We start from the raw sequence: 21,060 nt of genomic DNA on the forward strand, positions 1-21,060 counted from the left end.
TAACTTTGTATATATGCTTGTTTGGGGGTCTATGGCTAAAAGTATTAGAGGCAGAGGATCAGATGGATAGCCAGGCAACTGGTATTGTTTAACCACTTAATGACAAGCTGACGTATAAAAACGTCCTGCTAGAGCCTCTTAATGGCTCCAGGACATTGCTGCTGCAGCTGTGCATGCAGGCCCCGGTGCGTACACATGCGCGCTCCCGCGCATGCACGTGTATTCCCATGCACATGAAAATTGTGATAAAAAAACCCACCAAAGACAAAATACACCTCTATTTCCAAATGCTATATCATCACCATACTTTGCACTAGGGACATAATTAAAATCTTGTGATAACCAGGACAAATAGGCAGATAAAATGTGTGGGTTTTATGCACAGTAGCAGTGTTTATATTAAAACTATAAGGAATGAAATTGGAGAACTAGTGTATTTTTTCATTTTTTCCTTGTTTTTCTCTTTAAAATAAAAAAAAATTCAAAAACAGGGGGAGAAAAACCTGTGGCGAGAGCACTGATTGTCTATGCCATAAGCCATACACAATAGATGGTGCAACATCCGGTATTAAGACATAGTTCATATAGCAGTAGCAAGAGAAAAAAAGCAATCCCAGGAGCAGCTCATCCAATATTCAAAAAATAACTTTTAATCATCTTCATTAAAAAAGAGACAAGGCTTTGTAATGGCATAAAAACGTAGTATAGAAATAATACACCAAGATTACTTATCCAGTCACTGCAGCAGCAAGGAGGTGCGGAGGTATAGTCGACGGCCGTTTCGCCCCCAAATCAGGGCTTTCTCGAGACCGAACACCCCATGTCGTAACCAGTGGGACTTTATAGCGTGCATTCCACCCATTCACCAATTGCCACAGTGGTGCTCCACCCTTTTGTTTCAAAATTTTTATTGAAATTTTTCAAGTTTACATAACATATAGACTGTGCAAGGAAGACTTGCATATCACATCAATTGTGTCAGGCTATAACATATTTCGTCTAGTTTACCAGGATAGTCTCAAAATGTCCATTGTTAGCCGGTTCCAGTATTACTTCAGTTACCATCTTGACTGTATTCATGACATTGGGCCGGAGCCTTGACACAAAAGCTTCCGAGGCTTGTATTACAAGGGAAGCAGAAAGGGGTAAAGTTGAGGGTGGGGAAGACATCAAGAGGAGGGGGGGGGGGGGGGATGGGGGTAAGGTTCGAGGCCCCTGCTCCAGCCCGTAGGAGGGTTTATAAAATTGAGGAAAGATTCTAGTTAGACATTATGCCGGAACTGAGCTAATATAGTGGTTCTATGCATCCCATGTTTTATGGTACCTGTCAACTCTATCCTCCAGGACCCCAGCCATCTGTTCCTGAATCATGTAGGATGTCACTCTGCTTTTCAGCTCCTCAAAGGAGACAAATTGGGTTTTCCAGGCCTTAGCAATCGTTTGCAAGGCTGCCACAAATATAAAGTTAGCTAAGATGTTTTGGTGTCTCGTGAGAGAATCAATCTTGTGGTGCAGGAGGGCAGACCACGGGTCTCTGGCTATACGTTTATCAAACAGAGTTTGAAGCATTCTGTATATACGGGACCAAAACCTAGATAGCATTGGACATGTCCAGAAAGTGTGGAGCATGTCTCCTTTTGTTTGGCAACCCCGGAAACAGTAGCCCGAGTTTGATTCAGAAAGATGGCGAAGTCTAGCCGGAACCCAGTACCATCTTAGCATTACTTTGTAAGAGGTTTCTACTAATGCTAGATTTAAAGATAATTTAGATGTAGTGGCCCAAATCTTATCCCATTCTTCCTTCGTCTTAGTCCCTTTAAGGTCAAACTCCCATTTTTTGACATACTGCAGTGTTCTCCCCAGAAATTTTTTCCAGCCGGGTGGCATGAAAAAGTAGCCGGGTGGGGGTGCGGAATTCAGGGCCGATGCAACTCTGCTTACCGCAAAGGGTGAGGAGGAAAAACGATGACAGCCGGTGCTTACCAAAATTAGCTGGGTGAAGCACCCCTGTAAAAGTGCCTGATTAGAACACTGAATATTTGTCACAGTTATAGTTGCATTTCATACTAGGGGTGATCATTGCATTTAATGTCGGTTAATTTCATATCATACAAGGGTGTTTGTTGCATTTCAAAAGGGGGGGGGGGGATTTTTGCTTTTCATATGGATGTTATTTGCTGCTGGTGTAGAGGGGTATTGCAGATAGTGTACAGGGGTCATTATGATACTAAATTATCTGCAATACCGCTGGACCACAGCAGTAAACATCCATATGAAATTACATGCATGTGAACTCTGCAAGAATCACTCCCCACCCACACATTGCCCTTTCAAGCCGCCTGCACACACCTTCAACACAGGATCTGTGTTCCATATTTACTTTTTTGCATCAGTGGGCAACTTTTAACAGACTTTGCCCAACTACCACAACCAGATTTGCGCTTTTTACTGCTCTAGGCCAACTTTTTACAATTGTAAATCAAGTAAGGTATATCAGCACTTCTGACACAGACAGCATTCAGCACCATCCTCCATCTCCAGCAAGTCAGCTTATCTAAATTGCAGCTGACTGCAGTCATTGTTTGTTTGTTTTCCCAGGTCCCCTATAGCTTGAAAGCTCTGCAGACTGAAATATATCAGATAAAAACTGCTCCTGCTCATTAGTAGACACAGAGCTCTCATACCAGTTCCTGTGCAGTTCTCCCAGCATCAGAGCAGCTTGTATTGAAGAGAAGCTGGAGAGGGGGGCGGGGCAGCAGAGCTCAATGCCGTGCACTGCCTGATCTTATCTGTGCACTGAGTCGGCCTCGGAGTGGATTCGGAAAGGATTGGACTGGCTGCTGACATTCATGCAGCCAGCCCAGGACAGAGGGAACACATTGGTTCCGCTGGGTGTGAGAGAGAATCTGCCCGCAGCTTCAGGCTTTCTCCACACAGAGAGCCTCCCTCTCCCCACACAGCAGTAGCCTGCCTGCACTACACTATCACACTAAATGTGTATATCCGGACAGCCGCCTCCACTAGCTGAGCTGCCTGCACGTTAACACATGTGAATGCATTGCAGACACAGGCAGCCAGCAAAGTGGGGCGGACTAGCAGAGTAGAAACACAGCACTAGGGAGAAGCTGAGTCTGACACTCTCCACGAGGGACTAGGAACTCGGCTCACTCCCGCAGTATGCAGAGCATGGTCCCGCCCCTTACAACCCGCCCAGCCAATCACTGTACCAGGAGGAGGTCACACAGGCAGAGAAGTCTCCTGCAGTGTATATAGCGGAGGCTTTCGGTATTGTCTGAGACGGCCGCTGATAGCAATGAAGTGCTCATGGCTGCAGTTTTACAGCACCACTTTTTTCTAGTTAGACGGGCAGGAAAGCAGGTGGGCGGGCATTCAAATCAGCCGGGCGGCCCGCCCACTTAATTAGGCCTGGGGAGAACACTGTACTGATGTTGAAAGGACCTTGGTGGGTCATTCAATGATGTATACAAGTCCGAAATGACCCCCTTGGCGAATGGTTCTTGAGCACAGAGTCTCTCGAATCTAGTTAGGACTATTGGGAATTGAGTCTGTGGCGGAAAAAGAGATTTCAACCAATGCTTTAGCTGGAAGTAACGAAATTTTTCTTGGAGAGGTATTTGGTGTTTGTCTCTTAGTTCCTCCCAGGACAAAAGCCCAGAGCTATTAGTAAGTGATTTAATCTGCTCCAAACTCTGATCTCTCCACCATCTGAAGCTTCTAGAGTTTTCATAAGCTGGAAGGAACAGAGGATTGTCAATGATTGACAAAAGTGGAAGAGTTTGGGGACATTAGTTTATGAGAGTAACAAACTGAATCCCATATTAAGAGGCAGTGGCGCATTACTACACTTAAGCCCATGGGACGAGATTGCTTGGGAAGCCATATGGGGGTTTGAACTGATTGGGGGGCTGCTACAGGGATGTCAAATAGGGTCCAAGCTGGCATTCTGGAACCCTTGTATAAGTCTAAAAGATGATTTAGTTGGGCTGCTTTATAGTAATTGGAGAGGTTAGGGACTCCCAGTCCCCCCTCCCTTTTGTGTACATATAAGGTGTCCTTGCAAACCCTCGGGGAGGCGTGGTTCCAAATAAATCTGTTTAACCTGCTCTGCAACATTCTAAGAAAGTGAGGGGGGATTCGGACAGGCAACAGTCTGAAACAGTATAAAAGTTTGGGGAGAAGCGTCATTTTAATGGCGTTTATCCGACCCAACCAGGACAGGTTATAGGAGGACCATTGGGTTAGGTACTGCGTGACCAGTTTGGCCAGTGGGTAATAATTGTACCGGAATAGCGAGTCATATGAAGAGGTAAGGTTAATTCCTAAGTACTCAATAATAGGGTCAGCAGTCAAAGCGATATTGAGATTTTAAAGATTGATAAGCTTCTGGTGATAAAGTAATGTTGAGCACTTTTGACTTACTAGTATTGATCTGGAGTCCCGAGATTGAGGAGAATTTAGATAAGAGTGACATTAATGCTGGGATAGTTGATTGAGGCTGTGTGATAAAGAGGAGCAGATCGTCTGCGAAAAGGTTCAGTTTGTGCTGAACTCCTGCTAGTTCTACTCCCTTTATGGCTGTATGTTGTCGGATAGCCGCTGCCAGGGGCTCTATAGCCATGATGAAAAGAATGGGCGATATGGGGCATCCCTGCCGGGTCCCTCTACTGATTTGGAATGGGGAGGACGAGGAGCCTGCATAATAGATACTGGCTGATGGGTTGGAGTACAGTGTTTTGATCCAGGTGGTGAAGGACCCTCCTAGCCCCCATTTGTCTAGCACTGCGTATAGGTAGTCCCAAGAGACTTGATCAAAAGCCTTATAAATGTCAAGTGAGAGACATAAGCCTGGGATCTTACGTGATTGAAGTAATTCAAAAACCTGAATTGCTCGCAGGGTAGCGTCTGAAGCTTGACGCCCAGGCACAAAACCTGATTGGTCTCTATATATTATATCAGCGAGGAATCTGTTGATACGAGCGGCCAGGATTTTCCCTAGCAGTTTATGATCTATGTTAAGTAAAGATATGGGTCTAAACTGATGTGGTTCCAAAGGCTCTTGATCAGTCTTTGGGATCATAACTATATCAGGGTGCTCCACCCTTTAATTCAAACTAACCTATCATATAAGAGCTGATGAGAGGCAAGACAACGCTTACCTGTAATGTGGGAGGGGTTCCAATCACCCACGTCATCTCACCTGTACATGGGCGGTAAACACCAGCGTGGTCGCGTAATGAGTGACGCCACAGCGAATCGCTGTGGCGATGACACGCATATCGCGGCCATATTGCTGCCCTGCGCTGGCTCTCGGGCGCTGTCACGTTGAACGTGACGTAACCCGGAAATGGCGCATCGATCGCGGCCACACTGCCGCGTCTCGCGCTGCGTCCCACTCGTGGAGCGCAGTGTGCTCCATGCAGTGACGTGCGGCAACGAACAATGCGCACAAGGAGATGGGCATGCGCATATGCGTACACTGAGGGTGGCTATTAGCACCACCTGGTGGCCAAATGGAGACACAGCTTGGGGGAAGTGAAAGAGGTATTTTATGCAACACATAGCACATAAAAGACCCACTTGGTTCGAAAAGGAACATACAAACAGACATACAAATTACAAAAGGAAAAGAGCATGTGTTAAAATAACCAGGCAATCAACCTGAGCGAACTGCTTCTGGAGTTATGCTGGTAATATGTTAAGGGACTCAAATGTGACCAAAATTCAGGGCCAGGAACTGGAACCCTGCGCAGGTCACTATCATTGTCCTACAAGCATATAAATACATAACAGTCATATATAAGGGGAGAAAGTCAAACTATCAAGCTGTATAGGCTATCAAGAGCAGGCAGAACCAGGTAACACCCTGGTGGACTCAACGAAGGACCTTCGGTGAGGAGAAAACTCCCCACCGAGTGCCCAATTTATCATGGTACCACCTATTGTAAGAAGATAGCCATGTCCAATTTATCATTAAAGCCAATTGGGCCTTCAGTTTGAAGCCTCATAATCCACTTGCTTTCAAATTGTAAAAGTAGACGGTCTTGATCAACCCCACCTCTGGAATTTGATATTATTTTATCCACTCCAAAGAACTTGAGACAGTCTGCGTTGGCATTATGCTTTTCCCTAACATGGTCTATCAGCCTCTTCGCTCCTCTCCCATTTTTAATAGATTTGTAATGTTCTGAAAACCTTTCTTTTATGGCTCTCGTGGTTTTCCCAATATATATCAATTCACATGGGCATGATATTGCATACACTACCATCTCTGTCTGGCAGTTAAAAAAGTGTTTACTTCCGTACCATTTATTCATATGCATAAACCCTTTACCATTTTTCACATATCTACAGTAAATGCATTTACTACATGGATACGTGCCCACCAGCCTTGACTGATTCAACCACATTCTTTTTTGAGGGAACTTGAATTCACTATGCACAAGCTCATCACGTAAGTTCTTACACCTTGTATACGATATGCATGGGAATTCCTGACATTTGTCTCTTAATAGAGGATCGGTCTGTAAAAGACTCCAATTTCTTTTTATGGAGTCTGCAATGATGTCTCCTACTGATGAGTGTGAAAAGTGCATGAAAAAGCCATTTCTTTTCTTTTTTTGGCTAGGTTGCAGTAGAGTCGACCTTTCAACACTGTGTACACGATTCAAGGCCTTCCTCAATGTCTCATCTCCATAGCCTCTCCTAGCAAATCTATCTTTAACTTCTGTTATTTGTTTGATTCCTTCCTGTGTGTCTGAATTGTTTCGTTTCATCCGGACCATTTGGCTGTATGGTAAACTATTTTTTAATTGCTTAGGATGGAAACTTTCTCCATGCAGAACCATGTCTGAGGCCGTACTTTTCCTAAAGGTTTTTGTAGTAATTTGATTGTTGATGACTTCAATTTTCAAATCTAAAAATTCAATACTATTTCCACCCCAGTTCGAGGTTAAATGGAGGTTCACATCATTCAGGTTTAGAGCTGATATCCAACTATCAAACTCACTCCGTTTGCCTGCCCAGATAATGAGAATATCGTCAATATATCTGGCCCAGAGGCGGACCCGAGCGGCAACTCCCCCCCTCCCGGAAAATATATGTTCAAGTTCCCAGTGCCCCATGAAGAGGTTGGCATAGGTGGGGGCCACCGGGGTCCCCATCGCAGTGCCAACCTCCTGATGGTACCACTGGCCGTCGAAGAGGAAGGAGTTACCGGTCAGGACCGCCTCCAGGCCAGACAGGACGAATTTGTTCTCCTCTGGGCTCTCCTGAAGCAGCGGTAAGAAGTACTGAACTGCCTCTAACCCGTCTGCATGGCGTATTTTGCTATATAATGAGGTAACATCTACGCTTGCTAATTGAAACTGATCTTCCCACTCTACTTCCTGAAGTTTGTTGAGCACTTGTGTGGAGTCGAGAATAAAGGAGGGCAATGCTTCTACCAATGGCTGTAGTTTAAAATCCAAAAAGCGTGACAGATTTTCGAAGACTGATCCGATGGCGGAGCAGATTGGCCGGCCTGGGGGGCAAGATAGGTTTTTATGGATTTTTGGTATACAGTACCATATAGGCTTACGAGGGTTGAGGGGGATCAGCTTGTTGGCGGAAGTCCAGCTCATCACTCCCTCCTCCACAGCGTTCCTCAAAATCGATCTTAACTGACTTAGATATTTCTCAGTTCCCCTCTGAGTTTACTGTAGGTTACACCATCTTCCAGTTGGCTCATGCATTCGTTAACATACATGGAGGTCGGCCATAATACGATGTTGCCCCCCTTGTCAGAAGGTTTGATCACCACCTCATTCTGTTTTTTCAACCACTTTAATGATTTCTTTTCCTCTTTAGTGAGGTTCGGTTGTGCTTTGGGATACACTAGGGCTCTTACATCCTCTCTAACTCTATTGTAAAAGAGTTCTAATGCTGATCCTGGGGTGAGTTGAGGACTAAACCTAGATTTTGTACCTATATGTGACGGGACTTCCAGCCCTTTCTGGGACCCCTCCCACATTACAGGTAAGCATTGTCTTGCCTCTCATCAGCTCTTATATGATAGGTTAGTTTGAATTAAAGGGTGGAGCACCACTGTGGCAATTGGTGAATGGGTGGAATGCACGCTATAAAGTCCCACTGGTTACGACATGGGGTGTTCGGTCTCGAGAAAGCCCTGATTTGGGGGCGAAACGGCCGTCGACTATACCTCCGCACCTCCTTGCTGCTGCAGTGACTGGATAAGTAATCTTGGTGTATTATTTCTATACTACGTTTTTATGCCATTACAAAGCCTTGTCTCTTTTTTAATGAAGATGATTAATGATGATTAAAGATGATTTTTTGAATATTGGATGAGCTGCTCCTGGGATTGCTTTTTTTCTCTTGCTATTATTTCTCTTTAAAATGCATAGAGAATAAAGTAATTACTGAAAACAAATATCAACCCCCAAAAGCCCAATTGGTGGTGAAAAAAACAAGATATAGATCCTTTCATTGTGATTAGTAGTGATTAAGCTATTGGCAAATGAAAGGGATAAGCTCTGAAAGGTGAAAATCGCTCTTGTCCGTTAGGGTAAAAACCCCTTTGGGGTGAAGTGGTTAAAAGGAAATAAACAGGGCAGTCTCCATATCCCTCTCACTTCAGGTTTCCTTTAATGTTACTTTGCACTGACCATTACTACTTACATGCAATCATAGTACCCTCTTCTCTCTGCCTACATGTATGTATGACACATTCTGTGGCTGAATGACTGTAGGCACTTCCACACACAATCTCTCCAAGAATGGAGGGGTTGGGGCAGTGAAACGTAGGGACCCCTACTTTGGGAAAACATTTTACTTTAGTTTTTGGAATTATGTTTAGTGGAGCGAGGTGGTAAAATAATGAATATTTCCTGGTTGACTTTTCATTAGGTAGCTATCAATTGTTATCTGATCTCAAGCCCATCTTATAATAGTGTATGGTGACACTGTGCCAGATACCTCATGGGAGAACTAGAAGAGGGCCTGGTTTGCTACATCCTCAATCGAATGTCTCTGCTGAATGTGATCATCTGCTGTTCCCACTGACCTTGGACCAGTGTGGCTGACATCAAATGTCTATGGGGTACTTAAAGAAGAGCTCCAGACAAATAATTTTTATTTATTTTAGATAGATTGCAGATGGCTTTGAACCTCTCATAATAGTATCAGAGCTTCAAGGAAAGATTACTGCTCATTTCCTGACAGGGTCACTGAGGACAGGAAGTTAGAGTAAAAAACTCTTCAGGCCCCTTACACACTGGCGCGTTGCCTTGTTTTGCCGCAGGGTAACGCTAAACCAACGTAAGTCTATGGGGCATTTAATACCTGGCTCGGTGTGATGTGCCAGAAGTCTCCAATTTGACGCACGGGCAACAAAGAGTTAGAGGCTGGCATGCGCAGTGACGTGTGGAATGTTAGTCTATAGCAATGCGGCTTTTTCAATACACTTCCGCACAATTCTAATTCTGGCCACAGGAAGTGAGTGCTATAGAACCTCACTTCCTGCTTGGCTTGCAGCCAGAAGGGAAATTACTGCGCATTGCCATGGTAATCTTCAAAGGCTATTTTTAGCATTGTGGTACGATTATTGCACCGCAACGCACAGAAAACGCTGGTTAGAAGTGTGAATCCGGCCTCAGAGAAAACACAATCAGCAATAAAGACTTGTGGAAAGTCTAACACTCTTGCACTATGTCCAAACCTAAAATAAAAAGCTCTGTCTGGAATTAAAAAAATAAAATGTAAGCTTTACGTTACCTGCAGTCCCCAATTAAATGAATAAAACAATTTGCACCACAGAGGAAGCACTTCTCACCTGGTAGAAGTCCAGAGCTGGTAGAGGGAACTTTTCACTTGGAATGACCACCACCGCATTGCCACGTACAATGGCAGGAGCAAAGAGGCTGACAAAGCTTAGGAGTGGACTTTCATCTGGACAAGCGATGCCCACGACCCCCACTGGCTCCCGGATCAGCACAGTGGCACCATAAAGCAATGTTTCCTGTAAAGAGACCGCAGTTACAAGGATATTGACACTTTAAGTTGAATTCTTTCTATAAGTATGCATTGAGATCAGGAGGACAATAAAGCATATGCATTATGCTGTGTAACTTTTACTACTGAACATATGTGACTTCTGCCCATATGTGTAATATGGTGGGTGTAGTGGATAGCATTCCTGTCTTGCAGAACTTGAGTCTCATGTTCAAACCTTGGCCAACAGCACTATCTGCTTAGAGTTTGTATGTTTTCCCCAAGCTTTCATGAATGTCCTCTGGGCACTCTGGTTACCTTCCACATTCCAAAAGCATACAGATAAGTTAACATTCCCTGACCATGGTAGGGATATTACCGGTAATATTACTATGATCTCCTCTGAGTCAGTGGTGTTCTCAAGCTTCTTTCAAATCCTGTGGCAGTATCCACCTCATATGGCTCCCATCAGATAGAACCCAATGTAGGTCCTTCCATGAACTTTTCTCTGAGCATTGGAATTCCCTAGAAATCCACTGAGACCAAGGGTAGAAAATACATTCCACTCCTTTTAACTGCTGTTTCACATTCGGAGCGCAAAATGCAAAAGCGATTTTGCAGCAAATCGCAATTGCTGTTCAAGAGAACGAGAATTACATTACGATCGCCGTTGCAAATCGCAAACGCTGCAGTGAAATTGATCCCATAGGGATACATTTGTCACAGCGCTTTGATCGCCACAATCAGCGGAGCGATGAAAAACTCCCCTGAAATGCCCTGGTGTAAACTAGCCACCCCATATATAGAGGAAAACAATGTACTGCTTTACATATAGCAATACCAAAATAATCATAATGTTAGAGAGGTTAAGAGACCAGACATACTGATCCAGACAAAGTCCATCAATCCAATAAAATCTGGAATGCATACAACAGAATGTACTGTATATCCATTCCTGTCAGTGGCGTAGCTATGGAGCTATGAGCCCCGGTGCGAGTTTTACATTGGGCCCACCCATTCACTTTATATATAACATTTGATAGGGCGCAACAAAACCTGCCATGGTCATCTACAGTATTAGAGGTGCAATAAGGGGATGGGGAACCGTTTGCTAATGATTACTACCATTCAAAGCATCTATAGAAGTGATTATTACCACCACAGGACCAATAAAAATATTATACTTTGGTTTAGGTAGGACCCCTCTGGCCCAAGGGCCCCGACGCGGTTGCTACCTCTGCAACTCCTATTGCTACACCCGATTCCTGTCTATTAAGAACCTGTAAAATAAAGGAATTGATAAACATTCTGGATTATGAAGTTCAGATTTTATTAGATTGATGGTCCATGAATCCAATAAAATTTGTCTGGATCAGTATGTCCGGTCTGAACTAGGAAAAATATGTATTTGAATGAAAAAGTGTTGAGTTTATGTACAGAAAGACAGTAGATTTTCATTGTTAAACTGAACCTAAAGTGATTAAAAAGAAGCCAGTTTATCTTACCTGGGGCTTCTACCAGCCCCCTGCAGCTGCCCTGTGCCCACGCTGTGACATACCGATCCTCCTGTCCCCCGCAGCACCTCACTTTTGTTTCCGGCGACTCAGTGAGTCAATGGCCACTGTGCGGGCCTGGCCTGTGCGTGTCCGCAATCATGCTCCTGACGCCGGCAGCATCCTGTGCATGCACAGTACAAGAAAATATCTACTGCGCATGCGCAGGGCGCTCCCCGTGGCAGGAGCGGGAGCGAGGACATGTGCGGCCAGGCTCGCACAGTGGCCATTGACCCGCTGAGTCCCTGGAAACGAAAGCGAGGTGCTGCGAGGGACCGGAGGATCGGTTTGTCATGGCGTGGGCACAGGGCAGGCAAGTATGACGTGTGTACGGTTATTTTGACTTTTAATTTTCATTTCAGGTTCTCTTTAAGAACTGCTGGACGAGCCTGACTCAGGGCTCTTTCACACCAGAAAACGCGTGCAGGAGCCGTTCTCCTGCATGCGTTATAGCCTGCGGCGTGTCGTCGGGTATCTGCGGTGTGACGCAATCAGCGGCGGTAGCTATTAATTGAACCCGACGGAAAACGCCGGCTCCCGGCGGATCGACGCTCCCGGGTGCTTCGAACTGCAACGTACCGAAACGCAGCGCCGGGTGTGAAAGGTAAAATGAAAGTCTGAAGGGGGCAGTAGAGGCCTCAGGTAACATAAACTGGCTTGCTTTTTTTTTTTTATTACTGTAGGTTAATTGTTCATGACTGTCAATCAAATATCTAATTCTAGTACAGCTGTCCACATAATTTAGTGAACCTTCCTGGCAACTCTGCCACCAAACGAGCAATGACAAATGAGTGCTATTGTTTGGCAATGCATGCTTGGTTGCAGCTTATCATTTGCCTGTCACCCTCTTTCCCTCCCCAGAACAGAATAAGCTGCTGAGCTCCACTGCTCAGTGCCTGATTGTACCAAAAACACCCGACAACCTGACCTGCGCTGTGACCCACAGGCACTCATTTGCTTGTTCAGTTGTTAACCTCTCGGGCGTTCAATTTCTGCTAGTTTTTTGTACATTAAGTGGTTCAATTCATTTCACAAAAAATGTGCCTGCTACTTACCAAAACGTGTCAAGCAAGGGTCTAGTATACATTTTGAGTGTAAATAATGTTTCAAACACAAAATCATGTAAAAAAAACAAAAAAAAAAATCATATTTAGTTTTCCCTCTCTGCCAGGACACAATTTCCCCACTCTTCAGCTTTTTGGCAGAAAGCGCAGTTTTTGCATGCATTTTTTCACATTAAAATTTGCGTTTGTGTGCACATTTTTGCATGCAGGCTTCAAGAGCATGTTAAAATTTGCATACAAATTTTCATTGCAAATTTTCAAATGCTAAAAACACAAGCAAAAAAAAAAATTGGAACCCTGCTTAAAGGGAACCTGAACTGAGTAAAATTATTTAATATAAACACATAACGTAGCTGTAAATGAATATTACATACTTACCTCGCCGTCAGTTCCTTTCAGAAGTTCACCATTTTCTTTTTACAGTGATCCTTTCCAGTTGTGACAATATTTTGTCAGAACTGAAATATACCAGTTACTGTCAGTTATATATCAGCTGCTGTAAGTTACAACTGAATGTGCAAGGTAATGTCCATGTTTCCCTATGGCTCAAGTGGGCGATATCACAGTTTAACAGTGTGCTTACCAGGAAGCGGTTATGGGGTTATGGACATTTTCAAAATGGAGGAGGACAGATAATTCCATGGATCACAGTGGACAAACGGGACACAGGAGAGGAGAAAGAGATTGATGAATAGACTACGCGGGAGGCAAGTATGACGTGTGTACGGTTATTTTGACTTTTAATTTTCATTTCAGGTTCTCTTTAAGAACTGCTGGACGAGCCTGACTCAGGGCTCTTTCACACCAGAAAACGCGTGCAGGAGCCGTTCTCCTGCATGCGTTGATAGCCTGCGGCGTGTCGTTGGTATCTGCGGTGTGACGCAATCAGCGGCGGTAGCTATTAATTGAACCCGACGGAAAACGGGGGCGGATCGACGCTCCCGGGTGCTTCGAACTGCAACGTACCGAAACGCAGCGCCGGGTGTGAAAGGTAAAATGAAAGTCTATGGACTTTCATTTTACCTTGTTTAACGCAAAGAACTGCCTTTGCCTTACAACGCAGAAAAGGGCTCTGGTGTGATAGAGTCCTCATACATTTTCAGTTATTTTTCCCTGGATGTGTCCAACTCGCCCATACTGCCAGGGAGGCTATATTCCATTGGCCCCATAATTGCCCTTCTAAAGAGGAACTGTGGTGAAAACAACATAATGAATACAGACAGCAGGAAACAAAGCAAGCGCTCACCAATATGGGCCGCATCTGAATGACTCACCACCTCATATGCACCGCTTAAATAGCTCAAATACACACTCAGCAATCAGACAGATGCAAAACATATGCAAAACTAAACTAAATACTTACCATGCAAAACAGGATAGCACAATGGGTGCTGCTAGCCTGGTAGTTACAGAACTGTGGATACAAAATATAGGTAACTACCAGGCTAGCAGCACCCATTGTGCTATCCTGTTTTGCATGGTAAGTATTTAGTTTAGTTTTGCATATGTTTTGCATCTGTCTGATTGCTGAGTGTGTATTTGAGCTATTTAAGCGGTGCATATGAGGTGGTGAGTCATTCAGATGCGGCCCATATTGGTGAGCGCTTGCTTTGTTTCCTGCTGTCTGTATTGAATGTAAGTTACACATTTTAGCATAGCAGCTGCCAGGGTAAAGACATTTGCTTTTAACTTAGGTCAGTTTAGTGTTAGGACATCTGCTCTGGAGATTTACCTCAACGTTGGTGCAGATGTCCAGTATATCTATATTTTTGCATGCAAAACTATGATGGAAGCTAAAATTTCTCCATAGACCAGTATTGCATTGTTTGGATGCGGGCGTACATTTTAGTCCAGGGGGGCGGTGTGCGCCACAGCGATTAACCATTCAATTGTACAGTATTGGGTCAGGGATGCGCAGCCTTTTACCTATATTTTGTAAACATAATGAATACAATGGCTTATTTTTTACAATATTCATTTCTATATTATTTAGTCTGTGTTTGCCCATTGTAAAATCTTTCATCACTAGTGCTGACAGCTTTAGTCCTGACAGGTGATCTGTACGGAATGTTCGTTACTGAAAATTCTTAGCACAGAGGGATATATTGCTTTCTTGGCAGTTGGAAAAAAAAGCCGTTATTTCCCACAATGCAAAGAGGATCACAGACAGCAAACTGTCAGGACCATGGTCTTGTCATCGCACTGTGGGAGGGGTTTCACCACAATATCAGCCATACAGACACACCCCCCCTCCCCCAAAGATCTATTTGAGAAAAGGTAGAGATTTCTCATGAGAAAGGGAGTATCGGCTACTGATTGGAATGAAGTTCAATCCTTGGTTAAAGTCTCTCTTTTACAAGTAGCCTGCTTTCCAAAGTGACACTATTTCTAATCCCTGCTAGCAGAGCTCACCTGCACAGTGCCTCCATATTTGTCACAGTAGGCCCCCCAGTAGAAGAGCCGCTGAATGCTGAGGTCCACCTCTTGCAGTGACTTTTCCTTAGGCTGTCCGGTCAGTGCAGTCAGTCTCTGGGCTACTTCATCCCGCCGCAGCTCCAGGTTCTCTGCCATGTAATACACGATCTGCGCTCTATTATGGGCGGCCCTCTTTCCCCATCTAGAACATTACAAGAGTGAGAATGTTCAGGCCACATAACAGTAATGGAATATACTGAAAAGAAATAAAAAAAAAAAAAAAAAAAAGTGGAAGCAGAATCATGGATGAAATCGCATCCTAAAAGCATGGGCGTCCCTACATAGGGCAAAATGGGGCATCTGCCCTCCCCTGGCCAGCTGCTGCCCCCCTAGGCAACCGAACCCGGAAGTCGCCCTGGGGTAGCAGCGGAGAGAGAAGAGGGAGCGATGGGCAAAGCGGTGGGGAAGGGGGGACGTCTCCCCCCCCCACTCCTTCACCTTGGGACTCCCCCTCTCTCTCTCGCTCCCCCCTCCGGAATTCAGTAATGTGGGCAGCAGCAGGACCGGGACACTTCATCTCTGGGGCGAGTGACCTCTCTCTCTCTCTCTGTGCGCCGCTACGCTGGTCTAGTCCAGACCAGAGTAGCGGCACACAGAGAGAGAGTCACTCACGCCGGAAGAATAGAGTAAGCGTCCCGCCGCTGCCGCCCGCACCACTGAATTCTGGAGGGGGGGGGGGCGGAGAGAGGGGGAGCCCCAAGGTGAGGGAGGGGGGGGCGGAGAGACGTCCTCCTGAACTGGGGAGGCTCCTGTCACTACCTAAACTGGGGGGGCTCCTGTCACTACCTAAACTGGGGGGGCTCCTGTCACTACCTAAACTGTGGGGCCTCCTGTCACTACCTAAACTGAGGGGCTCTGTCACTACCTAAACTGGGGGGCCCTGTCACTACCTAAACTGGGGAGCCCTGTCAATACCTAAGTAAAACTGCACACTCCTAGTCTCGACCGGCCGGTCAATTTGCTTCCTGTAGTGCGTACGACGTCACACGCTAAGCTGTGCCCAGCTTAGCGTCTGATGTCGTACGCACTACAGCAAGCGAATTGACCAGCCGGTCGAGACTAGGAGTGGGCAGTTTTACTTACCTGGGGCTTTTACCGCCCCCCTGCAGTCGCCCTGTGCCTGCACCGGTACTCAACGATCCTCCAGTCCCCCGCTGCGGCTCAGTTTCGCTTTCAGTGACTGAGCCTGTTGCTAGCCTCTGTGCCTGCGTGGCTATGGCAACTCACTTCCTTGTTCGTGCTCCTGTCGCTGGGAGCGTCCTGCGCAGACACAGTACGAGAAAATCTCAACATTGTGCTCTGACGACGGGAGCGGAAACGAGGATGCGTGGCCAGGGTCATGCAGGCACAGTAGTCGACGAAAGGCTCAGTCGCCGAAACTGAGCCGCAGCGGGGGACCGGAGGATTGGTTTGTCCCGGCACGGGCACAGGGTGACCGCAGGGGGCCAGTAGAAGCCTCAGGTAAGTAAAACTGCCTTTTTTAATTTGCCTTACTTTAAATCCCGCTGCACCGCTCTAGACGTACTAACATTACGTCTACGGCGGGACCCAGGTCGGGCACAGCTTGGCAGTGAGTGCGCCCAAATGATCTGCTTCGTTAGGCTAAGACTACATGAGTGATATAAATGGCTCAAAAAATCAAGCGCTTAAATGCTTTTTTTCAGCTGCCTCCTTTAAAATCTTTAAATAACAAAACCTCTACAAGACATGATGCTGTTATGTAGCCCAGGCCTCAGAGACTGGAACAACTCAAAGATAAAATTTCTTCTTTGTACAGATGTTTAAGATTTATATTAAGATATTAGACGCAGGTTGCATTCAGGGCAGCCATCGGGGGTGGGGGTGGGGGGACAACTGACACTGCAGTGATGGGCCCAGGGCCAAAAGTGCTGGAAGGGCCGCATGTGCTGGCTGCAGGCCTTTGGCTCACTAAACAGCACACCGTGTTCCAGAACTGAGAGAAGAGTGACATCAGCGCTTGAACGTGGGGAGCAGATGAGTGAGCCTGCTACAGCGGACTTTCTATACTGCAGCACCACTTATATCTAGCTAAAGGCTACCTATATTGGGCCACCACCTATACCTGACTACCTACAGTGGGTTGCAAAAGTATTCAGCCCCCTTGAAGTTTTCCACATTTTGTCACATTACTGCCACAAACATGCATCAATGTTATTGGAATTCATTATAAGACCTTTAGATCTTTACTGGCACCATCATTTGTTTCTGCCTTTAACAAAATTTTACCTGCCACTAACCCTTCACCACAACTCCTGGAGGCACATATCTCTGTCATACCTAAACCGGGGAAGGATGCCAGGCTCTGCTCTAGCTACAGACCAATCTCCCTTTTAAACGTTGACGTGAAGCTACTTGCTAAAATTTTAGCTAATAGACTCCTGCCCTTTGTCCCCACCCACATAGGTATTGACCAAGCCGGTTTTGTCCCGGGGAGAGAGGCTAAGGACAACGTGATGAGAACTATTGGAGTGATGGCCCATGCTAAAAGCCGTGGAACTAAATCCTTTATACTCTCTACTGATGCTGAAAAGGCCTTCGACAGGGTGGCGTGGGACTATATGCGCGCCACCCTGTCGAGCCTAGGCTTGGGAGACTCTATGAGGAAGTGGATTGAATTTCTGTACTCCAACCCCTCGGCCCGAGTCAAAGCAAACGGCCTTCTATCCAATACCCTCAATATCACCAACGGGACAAGGCAAGGTTGTCCCCTCTCTCCCCTGATTTATATTCTAACATTGGAACCCTTTCTCAACGCCATTCGGGAAGACAAATCTATCAGGGGAATCCAGATTGGCCCCTCCTACCATGTGCTATCAGCCTTTGCAGATGACCTGCTATTCTATCTACAAGACCCGCTGACGTCCCTACCTAACCTTATAAAGAGATTTAAAGAATTTGGGGCTCTATCTAACCTTAAAATCAACTTTAATAAGTCAAACGCACTTAACATCTCTCTGGATGACCACACAGTTGATCACTGTAGAAACACCTTCCCATTTGTATGGGCAAAGGAATCCCTTAAATATCTAGGTATCAACATACCACACAACTTAAAAGATCTCTTTCTGTTAAACTTTGCCGTTATAGGCAAAGAACTAAAATCAGACTTAACTAGATGGGGTTCACAAAAAAGTCTTTCATGGTTTGGACGTATGGCCTCGGTCAAGATGAATCTTCTACCTCGATTCCTGTACATTAGCCAGTGTATCCCCATTATGCTACCCCCAACATTCATTAAAGATCTCCAAAAACACATCAACAAGTTTATCTGGGGACACAAGCCTCCCAGGATCAAAAGGCAGATTTTGTCCCTGCCAAAAGAGGAAGGTGGGATGGCACTTCCGGATATCCACAAATATCATCTGGCCTCACAAATCTGTCGGGTGGTTGAATGGGCAAAGAGAGAGAACCCCAAAGCATGGGTTCTAGTAGAACAAGATTCTGTGGGTATAAACTCAGATGCACTGGGCTGGGTGGAGAATCCGAGAAAAGAAATGCTTCACTGGGGTAACCCCCCTATACTGGCATCTATTGGAGCAATGCGTAGGGGCTTGGCGGCCTTGGGCCTGGCATCCTTCCCTGGGAGACTGACTCCCCTCGTTGACAACCCTAACTTCCCTCCTGCGACTGACATCCCTTTTCTACAAAATTGGCCCTCAGGCAATAGCCCAAGAGCCCATGAATTCATGACTCAGGGAACAATTGGATCATTCTCTACTATTTCTTCTCTACGTACAGATATTGCCCTCACACAATGGCAATACTTCCAAATCCGTCACTATTTGAACTCGCTGAGACGCAAGACTAACTGGGCACAAACCCCAACTATTTTCGAGAATCTTATTCTCTCAAAAAACAAACCTGGTCATCTCGTCTCCCTCCTATATCAGATGCTTCTGAGTAGATTAGATTCAACTAAAAAAAACTTTCAAACACAATGGGAGACTGATTTGGGACAGGAGATGGATGATGATACATGGCAAAAAATATTTACCACTAACCAGAAGGGGTCCATGTGTGTCAACACCCAAGAATTGGGGTACAAGATTATTTCAAGGTGGTACAGAACCCCCTCTCTCCTTCACAGAATATTTCCTTCTATATCAAACCTTTGCTGGAGATGTGGAATGCATGAAGGCACATTGTTTCATATCTTTTGGACTTGCCCGCTTATTGTCCCTTTCTGGAGGCAAATTCATCAGCTTATGGAAAAGATTCTGTGTGATAGGATTGTTTTTTCTCCGGAGACTTTTCTTTTACACTCTACTCATTTACCCCTCAAGGTATACAAAAAGACCTTGACAATTCATATGATCAACGCTGCTAGAGCTTTGATCCCTGCCTTGTGGAAATCTGCTGCTCCACCCTCAATCAAAGCCTGGATTAAAAAGGTAGACTTTGTTGATTCCATTGAAAGATCCATCTTGCTCTCCCAAGACAAAAATGAACAGTACTCCATTACCTGGTCGGTGTGGGGGGACTTCCAATGCTCTCAGGAGTATAAGTCTCTCCTGCTCTCGTAATCAATAATCGCACCTTTAGTGTTGGCTACCATCATATTCTCCGCTGCTATCTTCTACCCTTCTTTCCCTCTTTCCTTTTCTCCTTCTTCCTCCGTGATGCAGTGGGCAAATGTCCCCATCTATGTTGCCTCAGAAGGGCAAAAGTTATTGGCCGTATTCATGCTTGTAAGCTACTCAGTCTGGATATAACATTCCCCTAGTTTCTCCCTTTAACATATTTTCATAACGCTCATATATCAATGGATAAGTATGTTACTGTCAGTATCTTTCAGTTGTTATCAATGATGCTTGTACTTCTCTATATTAATATGGAATGTTTGTATTATGTTACTTTATTTTTTTTTGACTGCTCAATAAAAGACTTAATTGAGAAAAAAATGTTATTGGAATTCCATGTGAAATACCAATACAAAGTGGTGTACATGTGAGAAGTGGATCGAAAATCATACATCATTCCAAACATTTTTTATAAATAAATAACTGCAAAGTGGGGTGTGCATAATTATTCGGCCCTCTGAGTCAATACTTTGTAGAACCACCTTTTGCTGCAATTACAGCTGCCAGTCTTTTAGGGTATGTCTCTACCAGCTTTGCACATCTAGAGACTGAAATCCTTGCCCATTCTTCTCAGCTCCGTCAGATTAGATGGACAGCGTTTGTGAACAGCAGTTTTCAGATCTTGTCACAGATTCTCGATTGGATTTAGATCTGGACTTTGACTGGGCCATTCTAACACAGATATGTTTTGTTTTAAACCATTCCATTGTTGCCCTGGCTTTATGTTTAGGGTCAATGTCCTGCTGGTAGGTGAACCTCCGCCCCAGTCCCAAGTCTTTTGCAGTCTCCAAGAGGTTTTCTTCCAAGATTGCCCTGTATTTGGCTCCATCCATCTTCCCATCAACTCTGACCAGCTTCCCTATCCCTGTTGAAGAGATGCACCCCCCGAGCATGATGCTGCCACCACCATATTGGACAGTGGGGGATGGTGTGTTCAGAGTGATGTGCAGTGTTAGTTTTCTGCCACACATAGCGTTTTGCATTTTGGCCAAAAAGTTCAATTTTGGTCTCATCTGACCAGAGCACCTTCTTCCACATGGTTGCTGTGTCCCCCACATGGCCTGTGGCAAACTGCAAACGGGACTTCTTATGCTTTCTGTTAACAATGCCTTTCTTCTTGCCACTCTTCCATAAAGGCCAACTTTGTACAGTGCATGACTAATAGTTGTCCTATGGACAGAGCCTCCCACCTGAGCTGTAGATCTCTGCAGCTCGTCCAGAGTCACCACGGGCCTCTTGACTGAATTTCTGATCAGCGCTCTCCTTGTTCGGCCTGTAAGTTTAGGTGGATGGCCTTGTCTTGGTAGGTTTACAGTTGTGCCATACTCCTTCCATTTCTGAATGATCGATTGAACAGTG

At 45.3% G+C, this 21,060-nt stretch overlaps 1 protein-coding gene across 1 annotated transcript in view; it reads right to left on the minus strand.

The window, feature by feature from the left end:
• Window positions 1–21,060, minus strand: part of ALDH16A1 (aldehyde dehydrogenase 16 family member A1) — a 161,628-nt gene that overhangs the window by 52,194 nt on the left and 88,374 nt on the right. Inside the window, exons 14-15 of the mRNA XM_068241163.1 lie at window positions 15,038–15,242; window positions 9,851–10,036 (exon numbers count right to left, since the gene is read on the minus strand). Of these exons, the coding sequence (XP_068097264.1) occupies window positions 9,851–10,036; window positions 15,038–15,242 (391 nt within the window). The remainder of the gene's footprint in view (window positions 1–9,850; window positions 10,037–15,037; window positions 15,243–21,060) is intronic.

The sequence above is a fragment of the Hyperolius riggenbachi genome, chromosome 6 (assembly GCF_040937935.1).
Source record: "Hyperolius riggenbachi isolate aHypRig1 chromosome 6, aHypRig1.pri, whole genome shotgun sequence".
In the NCBI taxonomy this organism is placed as follows: Eukaryota; Metazoa; Chordata; class Amphibia; order Anura; family Hyperoliidae; genus Hyperolius; species Hyperolius riggenbachi.